This window comes from Brienomyrus brachyistius, unplaced genomic scaffold (genome assembly GCF_023856365.1).
Source record: "Brienomyrus brachyistius isolate T26 unplaced genomic scaffold, BBRACH_0.4 scaffold47, whole genome shotgun sequence".
Taxonomy (NCBI): Eukaryota; Metazoa; Chordata; class Actinopteri; order Osteoglossiformes; family Mormyridae; genus Brienomyrus; species Brienomyrus brachyistius.
Genome location: NW_026042322.1, coordinates 2,190,533 through 2,203,511, shown reverse-complemented (window position 1 = coordinate 2,203,511; position 12,979 = coordinate 2,190,533). Strand labels below are relative to the sequence as shown.

At 44.1% G+C, this 12,979-nt stretch overlaps 1 protein-coding gene across 3 annotated transcripts; it reads left to right on the top strand.

Annotated features, from left to right (window-relative positions):
• The first annotated feature begins 863 nt into the window (after positions 1 to 863).
• On the top strand, positions 864 to 10,252 carry tmem154 (transmembrane protein 154). Of its 3 annotated transcripts, none has more exons than XM_048999771.1 (9): positions 864 to 1,039; positions 2,606 to 2,668; positions 2,928 to 2,969; positions 3,518 to 3,610; positions 4,207 to 4,347; positions 4,576 to 4,627; positions 6,484 to 6,560; positions 7,173 to 7,223; positions 9,118 to 10,252. In XM_048999771.1, exons 1-8 carry the CDS (start codon positions 949 to 951, stop codon positions 7,208 to 7,210), a joined length of 597 nt encoding a protein of 198 aa, XP_048855728.1. In that variant the 5' UTR covers positions 864 to 948; the 3' UTR covers positions 7,211 to 7,223; positions 9,118 to 10,252. The 3 variants fall into 3 exon arrangements, with proteins under 3 accessions (XP_048855728.1, XP_048855727.1, XP_048855726.1); XM_048999770.1 differs by having other exon boundaries at positions 867 to 1,039; positions 4,177 to 4,347; positions 9,054 to 10,252; XM_048999769.1 differs by having other exon boundaries at positions 868 to 1,039; positions 4,177 to 4,347.
• Positions 10,253 to 12,979: the final 2,727 nt, after the last annotated feature.

Here is a 12,979-nt window from a genome sequence, read left to right as displayed (position 1 = left end):
CTGGTTTTAATTATTGGGGGGGTCACACCCCTCCACCCCCCTCCTATAATCTAAGCCAGTGGAGAAAATGTCATTTGGGTATTTGGGGCAAGGAGCTGCTTCAACTGACCACCCCCCAGCAGATCAGCCCCCCCCAGCATACGTGCAGTGAAAGGGGAGGAGTAACAGTCCCTGTTAAGTAGACTCCTCATGATTCTCATGCTTTAGGCCAGGGTGTTTTTCTATAGCTGATACCAACGGATGAAAGGTCTATGAATTCTGACAATGCACTATCCATCCATCCTTTCATCCCTCTGTCCGCAAATTTATCAACGAAGCACTTATCTAGTCCAACAGCCCAAAAGTAAACCAGGATATCCCTTGACAATAACAATTTCAGTTGCAAATGGTTGTGTTTAAGCATGCAAACTGCACCTTTCATCTATCTTTTCCTTATCCCCAGCAAAAAAACAGAGCTCTTGACTTATCTTATGTCAGCTTCTCTGCTTTTTACAACATAGTGGCATGAATCTGATAACAGTACGCAATAGTGGACTAGACGGTTTTTGCTGAGTGGAATACATGCAAAGTTGCACTGAATGTTTTTGCCACTCAATGTCACCGGAAAACTTAAATGCAAAAGAGGAACTGCATGTTCAGACTAATCTTTACGCCTTTGAAAGTCTTTTAAAGTCGTCTCTTCTCTTCAGTGGATTCAGTGCTTGTGTTTTTCCTCTTTCTTTGGCATGTCCATGTACCTTAGCTGGGGGAATGTGAAGCGTTCTGAGTCAGCTGCCGGGCCTGTGGCTACATGCTCGGCAGCTCACAGCCTGATTGCATCACATCCGAAAGATTTCTTGTTTTTGCTAAAGAGAAAAAAGAAATGTAGGTGAGTCAAAAGCCTAATCAGGAAACAGGAAGTAGAGGATGTCATGACAGCCGCAGCGCAAGTCGTGGTTCAATGGCACCATGCCTGCTTCTGGTGAGGATAGAGGGCTGAACAGGGGCCACAAGATGACCCTACTGGTCCTACTGGTGACGGCCGCTGCTCTGGGCTCCGGTAGGTATGGAACGGCTCTTTATCCCAATGAGGGACGACAAGCTTCCACTCCTCTTCTTCTCTTGGCAAAAGGAGATGAGAACTTCAATGAGGGGCAGGATGGTTGGGGATTTATGTGGCGTTGTGGTCATTGAAAGCATCTAGTGTGTCTTTTTTTTGGGGGGGGGGGGGTTGAATTTTGGTGCTGTTTATGCTTTCTCTGTTTAACGGTGTCTTCTTTTATTGGTAAAGAAACAAAAATTTAAAATATACTTTAAAAATAGGCTAAAAACCTACAATGGTAGGCATCCTATACCGACGATAAGAGCCGCCAAAACAATGTATTAAATCTTATTCTTTCCTCGTAGTTGTTTTTTTTTTACCCATCACTTATATTAGAGGGAAAGGGTCTGGGAGAAACATTTCAATTTAAAAATCTGACGGTCATTTATTTTGGTGATAAAATTTCTTTTTTTGCTGCTCATCTAATATGAAGTGACTGTTAACAAAGGTGTACTTATAATAGACAGCTGGGCAGTCTTCATACTGTCTCGCCAGCTGCGAAAGACCGGAAACCCTCCTCGAGATTGTAAGGACCCGCACCTTATTCGGAAACATTAACGCAGTTGAGGCGGGATCCAGCTGTTTTTAGGGGCCCTGTGTGAAAGTGGTCCTTTCGTTTCCTGCTAAAACGGTTTTAAGAACAATAAAATGGTCTAGCCCAGTCACGGGCCACTACCTTCTACCTGCCACTGGGAATGAAAAGCTGCCATTTGTCTATATACTTTGCCCATGGAATTAGTACGAGACGTTACAGCTCGTTACCGTTAGAAATGAACCAAAAAATCGTATAACGTGTGAGTAAACACAGCTGAGGGAATCGAAACTCCTGACAGGATATTATGAAATATTTGGTCTGGAAAAGTTACACCCAGGATTTTGTGCGATGAGTTAACTCGCCAGCTGCGTTTATGAGGAAATATGAGGAAATACATATGCCTAAATATTTATATCTTGTTACATATTAATAGTAGTTCTAGAAAGTTATAAAGGTTCATCGTTTTGTATGTTATCTGGTATATTTAATGTAGCAACACCGTTAGTACAATACATTTTATCGCATTAATATTTGTTGTTTAAAACTGAATTCACTTCAAGTTTAATCTTTATACATATCCCCGATGTCTGGGGTTTCGTTAAAATAAAACTGCATTACGTATAAACGTTGAAAAGAAACCAGTGATTTAAGTAAAGCTAATCGGTTTAGAATAGTAATAACTCCTGTAGAGATATAGCGTGTTTATTACTGTCAAGCGTCAATCTGCGGAGGATGTAACCCAGACTTATCCAGAATAAGAATTATCCAGAATTTTCTTAGATGGTGCGAACTGAGGTTTGCCACAGAAGCGAAAATCTGGCAGTCTGTGGGGTTGTAATGATGGCGGTGCAGAGACTTTATTGCACTTTTGGTTGGATTGACACCTAAGATGCGTCTCTCTTGCTTCACTGCCTGTCTGGCTGTGTGGTTTTTAGCTGGCTAAACAAACGCAATGAGGAGTTTTCATAACCAGGCCTGTTACTTTTCAGTGTTGGGCGAGCAGCTACCCACTGCGGAGAGTGAGCTGGAGACCCACGATCCTGAGAACTCAGGTAAACCTTTGGCGGGAGGCGTTGCTTCTGCGTTTGGTGCCGAATTACGAAATGCACTTAACGTACAATGTAACAATTATGTCAATTATGACACCTGCCACTAATAGTCCTCATTCGTTTCACTTCGTTATGACGTAGTTTTGCACGTGACTGTTGAATGCTTTGTTACAGCATCAAATTCAAGTATAGCATTAATAAAATAGCTCTGCTGTTATCTACTCTAAAATTGCCTCCTCACTCTACCACTCTTTTTCTGAAGCCATGGATGCAGGTGCAGAAGAAGTCCAGTTACCGAACTCAGGTAAAGTTCAAACAGATATTTGAGGTCTGGGGGTTTGAAACCATAAGGCAACTGGTGAGTCGCAATCCGAAAGTGTAGCTGAAAAAAAAAATTGAATTCCTTTTTCTAACATCATTGAATTCTATGTATAATCAGGAGCGTTGGAGGGGCGTAGATACCCTGGCAGATTTAAGGGACCCATTATTTAAATGGGGCACTGATATTACACGTAGAAATTGGCTGGGTGCCCAAGGTGGCACAGAATTTCAAGGTACAGCCCTGTTTACAAAATTTTATGGACTACTTTCTTGCAAAATAAATATGGCTCAAAATTTGGGTCAAGATTTAATGACCAGGAAAAAAACATGGATTCTGAGGGTAAACAGTTCAGAACCACTGAGCTAAATCCTTCTTTTCCCTTTACTGTTTTAGTTGCATGCTGATGGCTCAGACCTGTCACATGACCCAACTTGTATCAGCATTGAAACTGGCTCTAAATGTCCTGTATCAGGCCCTTACTGTAGCATGCTGTGACATACGGTAAATAAAGGCTGTTTCCGAAATGTTAGGTGAAGAGGCCTGGCCTGTCGAAGCCGTAGGAGATGAAAATCATGAAGGCAGGCGCATAAATCTTACTACCGGGGGTCCCGTTCGAGAGAAAGGTCAGTATGAAAACTTTCTTATTGGGCGGCTGCTTCTAGTGGACTCCATGCATGTCTGATGGCTCCTGCAGCTCAACAAGTAGAGTGCTATGTGGTGACGGCCAAATGAAGCTTCATGAACCATTTGCTGTATTTTCTGACCCCACTAGTTGGTGCTCTTGGTTTGCTTTGGTGCATGATTTGAGCCATTTTTGGAATAGAAAGCGCCATCTAGTGGGGTGAAAAAATACAGCAAATGGTTCATGAAGCTTCATTTGGCCATCACTAGCGATACACTAACGACACAAAGGATCATGGGTTCAGATCCCAGGAAATGCACATATATTGTAACCCTTCCGTCTACTATAAGTCAGTTAGGATAAAAGTGCCAGGTAAATGAACTTTCAAGAAATGACACTGTGCTGTGTTTGAGTCAAGCCTCCCAGCAGAACATGATTTTTCTTCTTACAAAATGACTGTGTTAGCAGCTCATTTTGAGACTGTTAATGGCAGTGCACATGGAAGTTACGCAAGAGTCATTTGACTTGACCTCTCTAATAATATAGGCTCTTATTTTTTATTCCTAGCTGGTCTCTCAAAACCGTCAATCACTGCAGGGCCTGGCAGCAATTCTAAGCACGAGGTGGAGTTGAGCACCTTGACGATGGCTGTCCCACTGGTCCTTCTGCTGGTGGTAGTGGGCCTTATCGCTGTTGTTCTTGTCAGGCGAAGGCAGAAGAGCCAATTCAACAGCTTGCGTAAGTGTAGTCATGTGTCTTGCAACCTCCGCTTAACTGATGTGGCCCCGGCAGCCAAAAGAAAATCCAACCAATTAATGCAGTGCTAGAAACTTGTGACTGGACAGGGAATCATTTCAAATTTAATCGTATTTTTAAATCGATAAATGGTTAGCGGGATGCGCTGACCTTTTTTGTTTTAATGTTAGTCACGAAATCAGTGTTACAAAAATACTGTTTCTCTTTCAGATAAAGCAAAGGATGAGGAATTATTCAGAGACAATGGAGAAAAGATTCCAATGTAAGTTCAATCTTTCACTGATACCAGACAGGGCATTTAATGCATCTGACTTGATTGGCCAATGATCTGTGTGTATTTTTACACACGGTCAGGTGCCTGTCCACTCCCACATATGCGACGTTCTTTCCGAGAACATTAGCTTTGGTTTGTAACAGGGATGATTCACGTGTCGGGACCAGAACAAATCTGATGATGGTTCTCATGATGACACAATTTGTCAGGTGGGGGGGGGGGGGGGTCGATCGTGCCAGACAAGATGTATGGCGACTCTAGGCAATGGTGTTAAAAGTCATCAACCTAAACTGTAACCCAAAAAATTCAGGATAATTTTTGACAATATGTTTGTTTTCGGATTTACGGCTTTATTAAAATAACACTAAAATATAATAAGGATGTTGTCTTGGGTGGGGGAGACACAATAACTCCTTACCTAATAACATGACACCGACCCTGGAGACATAGAGCCCTTGGGTTTTAACATAATATGTAACCATTACCAGTAGGATCATCTCTGTTTACCTGGTGAAATGAACCAGGTTCCTATCACGTGATGGCCCCTTTGATTTCCTGTACAGCCTGTGATGGCGAGTGAGTTGTTTTTAAAACTATGGAAGAAGTAACTAACCAAGCTGACAGACTGAAAATGAAGTCATTTCTATTGACTAGTTTATTTGCCATGTCTCATGGTCTTTTGTCCCCAACTCATTCAGTGGTGCTTTGTTACAATCTGGGTCAGGTTTCTTGTTGTTCACTTCCTGGTTTTGTCAGCAGGGGTGTGGTAGATAATTTCTGCAGTCAGCCTGTTTTGCTTTAGGAACTTACACTTTATATTAATTCTCGATCACGCCTCACTGTGAATCACGTTTAATTGAAAGACGTGGCCTTTTGTGACACTGCCAGTTGATTGTGAGCGTGAAACTCTTGTTTTGGAGGTAACCCTCTCGTGTTGAGAAAGAGAACGCTTTTGTGTTTGTGTGTGACTTGTTTTTGACTCAAGTCCAACCACTGACGCATGTAACTCACTGACACGACTACGATTTTAGGCTTTTAAATGGAGTCAGGCTCTTTGTCTCGGGGATTTGCAGATGTAATGTTTCGTGACTCAGTTCGGGGTGTAGCTGAGCCTGTAACGTGCACATCATCGAAAGTTTGGAAGGCCAACGTGAACAGTGACGGACTGTCAGTGTCATAACTGAAGACTCTGATGCTTCAAAGACCTGCGGCATGTGTGATATCCTGTTTGACCGAGGTGTCTTTGAACCAAGCCATTTGTCTTAGTTTTGATGTTACTCAGGAACTGCCAGTTAGTCAGCTGCACCTATTTATGCGTAAATTACTTCTGCCCGATTATATTAATGAATAATGACTAGATTGCTACATATTAGTCAACTGGTGAAGGGAACATTTGTTGTGTAGAAACGTATATTAATATAGAAAAAAATGTCGGATCGTACTCCTGTAAAATTGGTTGCATGGCCGTGTCTGTGGGTGTAGCACCCCCTTCTGGACGCTAGCAGCATTTCAGCTGGTTTGGACACACAAAGTGAATTGCTGTTGCTAGATTGCCCGTAGTGTGATTGTACGTGTGTGAATGTGTGTATCAATTGAATGACTGGCATCCTGTCCATGGCAATCTCTTTCCTAGTGCTCTGTGCTGCTGGGATGAGCTCCAGAGCCTCTCATGACCTTGTGCTGGATTTGAGGTTGGAAATTGGATGGATGGAAATATCATACATACAAGTTTTTTTTTTCTCGTGCTGTATCTCTGGAGTTCAGCAGTCAAATCAAGATTAATCTGCAAGCAGAAGCTTCGTCAGTCCACCATTGTTTCTTAAACCCAAATTTTGTCTCTCCAGGCCTAAGTTTGAGGAAGACGTTCCGTCTGTCCTGGAATTAGAGATGGAGGATCTGGATAAGTGGATTTCCAAAGACTGTGAGTGACCATTGTTAGTATTCCAGACGGCAGAGTTCAGTTATTAACAATATTGTTTAATGTGAGCACCCACAAACTACCAATACATTTTATTACCTTGATCAAATAGTCCTGCTTTTAACATTTAATTATATGTATTTGCAACTCATTACATTGCTCAGCACCAGATATGTGAGGTCTGAGCTCTGAATTTGTATACGTAGCAATCTATATTTATATATTTATTTCATAAACGCACAACCGTCCTGCAGTACAGTTTTCCGCCAGAAGAGGTCGTATGAATACTATATTTTCAAATAATGAAGCCAGCTAAGGCATCCAAAAATCCGTTCATGTGTTTTTTCCGAATATATGAAACGCAAATCAGTGTGTGATATATAGCTTAGGTTTGTACTATGAACTGTTTTCATGGAATATAAGAAACATGAAAATTGGGGAGGGGGGAACCTTTTTATTTGAATATATTATTGTCAAACGTCTCATATTGGTCTCCAATGCATGGAGGTGCCTTAAGCAGACCTCGAAGCATTTGTCATGTAAGCTAATGGTTTAATGGACTTGGATCCAGCTCTCAGCACCTGGTTTATAGGCTTGTTTATCTGTTTTTCACAGCTGTGGGAAGCGGCCTGGATTCCAGACACGAAAACTAAAACAGCGTTTCAGGTGTGTACATTTCTGAAATTATACACATTGACCCTTTTTTCCCTCAAATTGCAGTGTCGCTGTTTCCGTGGGTCACTCGGTTAGGCAGCCTTCCACTGCCGGTAACTTAACAGGAACCGGCATGCGGGGCGACTTGCTACCGAAACCCTCACTCTCGAGTGTGACTTACCAGACAGGGCAAAATATAATGCAGCGTAAAATGACAGACCTTTAGTGCTCTAACAGCCTCAGCAAAACATCAGCATTATTTCTCTTTTTTTATTATGCATTAGCTGATAAAGCTTATTTGTCTTTCTTGGGATTTTTGAATTACGAAGCTCTGGCATTCACTGTTCCTTGCTCCTGTTTAGATATGCACCATGAACTGTGGCCCTTAGGCAGAGGTACAAAGTTCAGGGCCAGAAAGTACAAATCCAGACCAAGATTTTCTTTCAACCAACCAGTTCACAGAGCCACAGTCACAGAGCACTCTGTTAGTCGGTTGGAACAAAATCTTGGTCTGGATTTGTACTTTCTGAACCTAAACGTTCCGCCTTTTACGGTGCCCTTACGACCGAGACCCTGTTGCTTTGTTTAGCTGTCAATCAAGTGCTCGTGGCCTGTCCTTCACTGGGGGGTGTGGTCAGGCACCTGTTCCACTGATCACACTGCAGGAGGAACATTTATACAGGTGTTAGAGCAAAAGCCATAAGGTTATTTGTAAATGCATTGAACCGAGTAAATGAGTGAATAATATTTTCAGTCATGAAAAGAGAAAACGTACCCCCCTTGGTTTCCTAAGCATTCATTACTCTCTTAATTTTTCCTTTGTTAATTAGGCCAAATGTTGACAAAGGGATCATTCTTACCCTTCTGGTAGCTGTCGCTAGTGTGTCTAAAAGCAGATTTATTCATGTATTGGAGTTTTGGCTTTGGCACCGTAATCCTCGCTCACTGCTGGGAAGCGTTTGAGTCTGTATGGTGCAGTTTTGAGGGTGTTAGAGGTACATCTGTGCAGGCTTGGCATAACGCTGCCCATGCACCGACACAGACGCATTCAGCAAGTTTTGTGGCGACGGAACCAGGAAAGAAATGGCAGATTGTGCGAGATGCACAGTGTCCTGAAAAACTGCCCCGATTGTCTGTGGGTGGACACATGACCCCACTGCTGCCTGATACGACCACTGCGGGCTCTGGGCGCTGACCTCAGCCCTGGGCACTGGCCTTGTGTTCAGTGATGTCTGTTTGAATATAGTTGTGTTTCGGGGAGTGTTTGGGGGATGGTGCCGTATCCTTAGCTCCGCCCCTCTCAAACACCCCACAGTGTCCCATCTTTAGCTCCGCCCCTCTCTTAAACACCCCTGCAGTGTCCCATCTTTAGCTCCGCCCCTCTCAAACAGCCCAGGGTCTCATCTTTAGCTCTGCCCCTCTAAAACACCCCACAGTGACTCATCTTCAGCTCCGCCCCTCTCAAACACCACTGCAGTGTCCCATATGTAGCTCCGCCCCTCTCAAACACTCCTGCAGTGTCCCATCTTTAGCTCCACCCCTCTCATAGATATCCCTGCAGTGTCCCATCTTTAGCCACACCCCACTCAGACACCCCTACAGTGTCCCATAATTAGCCCCACCCCTGTCATAGATATCCCTGCAGTGTCCCATCTTTAGCTCCACCCCTCTCATAAATACCCCTGCAGTGTCCCATATTTAGCCCTGCCCCTCTCATAGATGTGAGCAAGAGGCGTAGGTCTTCTGTTGGATGCATGTACTGAGGGATAGAGCAGTCCCACATAAAATCTATGCATGACTGTAAACGATTCCACAAGATGCACTCACTCTCTGTCCACACAGCCCCCTGCAGAGTCACCTGCAGCTACCCCGCCTGCTAAGATACTGACACTGCTGTCCATCGCAGGCCCCCATGAGAGTGCAACGGAGACTCCTCATGCTGCCCCATTTGGACTGGACATCACGACCGGCCCGAATCTTTCTGCCACCACAACAATGGCCTGAGGACTGCAGATTACCATGGATTACTTTTCTCATTGGTTGACTGATACCACAAAGAGCATCATGCTATAGTAAATGAAAGCAAATGGAAAGTCTTGTTAAAAGTCCTTATCATAATCACTTTATGCCCTGTTTTATTAGTATATTCGTGTACACCTCATAAGAAAACAGTGGACATAAGTTAATACATCTATTTCCGTTCATAAAACATTCATTCATAAAACTTAAGTAGATTCTCATAAAAGGATTTTGCCGCGGAAAAGGCGGGGGATACATTTTTCCTCTGGTTTTTATTTTTTTACTCCGGAACCTGCACAGTACCGGGATGGGAATGGTCGGACATGATGTTTTCTGTGGCACTGGATATGTCGTATTCTTGCATAGCGTGTTTACAGGGACCTGGCCGTTCTCGGATGGGCGTGTGACAGTGTGTATGCGCTTTTCATTACTTACACTTCTTTTAAATGTTTTCGCCATTCAACCTTCAGGAGAAGAAAATCGTGTACGGGTGGTAACTCCATGTGCCGCTCTCCTATTTTCTGTGCCGACAACTTTTAAGTACCATTCCACGTGCCTCTTTGATATAGACAGGATAATAAAAATATCTTAGTAATTTAGGAGGATGGGTAGGGGAAAACAGTGATTTTTCAAGTGGGTCGCATAAACATTATCAAATGTAATTTCCCATAGAAATAACGTTCGCCGCTGTTAGCGGGAGGATTTGCGCATGTGCGGTGAGAATTCCAGCCTAATTCCTCGTTCTTACAGAAGCCTTCAAACATTGATCATGAATGCAGTGTTCTACCTTCGACAGTATATCACCTTAGTCGTGGACGGTGATACCTGCCACGAATAATTTCATCGGTTACCGGATTAGGGGGAGATGAGAGTTTGCAGTGCCAGAAAAGCTCTTAATGTTTTTTGTCAGTCGCATATATTTATAAATGTATTAAATTAGGTATTTTACCTTTTTGCCGCTCTGCCTAAGCTTTTATCTGTTTTTGCATTTTGGAAATTAAACTCTTGAAACAAAAGCTTTATATTTTTGTTCTTGTAATAGCTTGTTTTCATAAGTAATAGTTAATTGGGTGCTATAACATTATGCTACTCGTGAAATTTGGTGAAACTTGCGTCTTTTTTTGCGGAATAGCTAGGCCGTGGGCGAACAGTGTCGTTATGCAGGTCACGTCCAAATCTACTGGACGGCTCGTAAGCGAACACATCTGGCTGTCGTTCTACCTGGACGACCCATCTTTTCGCCGGGTGTCCAATGTCCCGCCTCACGTCTCCGTGTTACGTGAGTCCCCCCCCGCCCAGATCCCTTACCTCTTGGCCTCAGCTGTGCATCATTAGGTCATAATAGAGCTCATAGAAGCAGAAAATGGGTGCGGGGACAGGGATCTTCCGAGGCAATGCATACCATTAGAGGCTGTATGACATAATGAATAGGGTCAATATTACTTTGATCCCAGCTCAGGATGTACAGGATCATTCTGAAGAAAAAAAAAATCACCAAGATCATTACTCTTCCTTCAATGTGCCATCATAACAGTTGCATCTGTGAACTACTCAAGGCAGTGTTCCACGTTGCCTCTGAACCTGATGAAGAAGCCTGTCATATAGATTCCCTGAAACTGCCCATCTGTGTCAGATGTGTTCGCCTGAATTGTTTCTGGAAAGTGTTACCATGGTAAAGTGTGATTTTTCCCCCCACCTTTCTTTTGTCCCAGGTAATAGCTATTCCCTGGGGAGTATAAAAACAGCAAGTGTTCAGCGTTGTTTGAGCAGCCCTGTTTTTTTTTTTTTTTTTTAATAAAGCCGTATCAAGTCTACACAGAAACCGAACCTGTGTGCTTTCCAAGTATTGCATATACAGAATTCCAGGGGTGATAGACTCAGACACCCTGCCCCCCCCCCTTCCCCCGTGTGTCTGAGTCCCTAGTAATAAGAAGCACTGAAGTGGAATCCAACCTGATATGAAACGTGACGTCTTTGCCTAAAAAGTGTGCCTGGCGGCAGCCATACACACGGGCAATCATTTCCCACTGCAGTGACAGTTAAGCTCCGTTTTCGCCAGCAGATGGATAAGGGCTGCCACACTGGCCCTTCGTCTGCTCCCAGACAGGAGCGTGCCGGTGCTTTTTTCACAGGTTCTCATTATACAGGCCGCTAACCGCTCATTCCCCGCCATATCTCACACTCAAGGGGCTCTTGTCAGGTGTAACGTGTTACCATGGAACCGGTGGCCCGGCCCTCTGTGGGCTGACACCCATTAGAGTGACTGCGAGCAGCGTCGGTAAACATAGGTGTTCCTCATGTCTTCTCCTCCGTCCTCGGACCAAATTCAGGTCGGACTGGTTTATACAAAGTATATATTGCGATTAAACAAAATCGAGCTTCCACTTGACCTTGGATCTGATGTGGGGGTGGGGGACACACACACACACCAGGACTGTCGTTCAAATAAACGATTCATCTGATTATTCTCCAGCATTTGTCTTTGGCTGCACAGTGTGAGCCGAGCATGCAGGGAGGCGGCAGCGGTGGGGCAGTTTTGTCTCTGTCCCGGCAATCCTGTAAGGCACTTTACAATGAACGCGCCCTGATAAACTGACCCATTGACACAAAGAACACGATCCACTGTAGCAATTGACAGACACAGGGATATGAATCATTGCTCTCACTTCATGCAAACAGAGGCTCTTATGTGACGAACAGATGTACAGCACGAGCATGCCATTCCAATCCTTGGGCTTTGTAAGTGTCACACCCAATCAGCTTGCTTTCATAACTGCACAGTCCACCATCTCTCCTACTCTTTTTCCGCCTCAGACAGGGTGCTGCTGTGCAGTGTTTTATCTGTGCTATTGTCTCCCAGAATGCCATGCCTGCCACCTGACTTCACGGAGAACAGGGCCCCACTGATAGTCTCTGTGGCTGTGTTGCTCTAAGCCCAATGTAGCCAGGGTGGTGTGTGTTGGAGGGTTGAGGTAGTGGCATGCGAGGGGGTGGGTGCAAGGAGATGCTAACACGCTACGCTGCAAAACCATAGCCTTCGTCTCGCCGATCTTCCAGTGTCAGCCGCAAAGCCACAACAAAAACACCCCCACGGCCTGCATTGGCTTAACCTCTTTGTGTAGTTATTCAACTTTGAACCTTTCACTGGGGACATTCTTGAACAGGTAGGTCTGCAGACTTCGAGAATGAAAAATCACCCACCCTTGCTTCAGGATCTCTGGAGACCTTCGGCTGTTTATGTTGTCACCATAAAGGGGAAAGAAGTGCGTGGGGGTGTGGCCAAACCAGTGGCGCTCTTTAACTGTAGATCTCTCACCTGGCCCCGTTCCTATAGCAATCTGATGTATGACTGATGGCACCAGTAACCCGTGGGTGGAGTGCAGTCCATGGAAGCATTTGACCTTTAACGACTTATCGCTGTCGTGTTCTAGCCTAGAACTGGCCCTCCGTATAATTAATGCCGAGCTTTTGCATGGAAACCGCACGATCACCAGCGGCGTCAAACCAAAGCCGCTTCTCTTACTATGTTTGGGGGCAAATTAGCGAAGGATAGCTGTCCGCGAGCAAGCATTCACAGCTCTCAATAATACTCACACAGCATGTGCAGCATTAAGGCACAATTCGGTCAAGCCAAATGCTACTTGCACTTAGAATGTTACCTCAACATTACTTTGCCATTGTGACGTTAATTTTGTTAAATTCGATACATCCTTTATTTTAATTATCGTGATGTAACAGTCAACATCATA

Bases quoted from the DNA above. Each gene is read 5' to 3' on its own strand.
- tmem154 (XM_048999770.1), top strand. From the start codon at position 949: ATGCCTGCTTCTGGTGAGGATAGAGGGCTGAACAGGGGCCACAAGATG. The intron at 2,669-2,927 runs GTAAACCTTTGG...CTTTTTCTGAAG, and splicing joins CCACGATCCTGAGAACTCAG to CCATGGATGCAGGTGCAGAA. The intron at 6,561-7,172 runs GTGAGTGACCAT...TGTTTTTCACAG, and splicing joins TAAGTGGATTTCCAAAGACT to CTGTGGGAAGCGGCCTGGAT.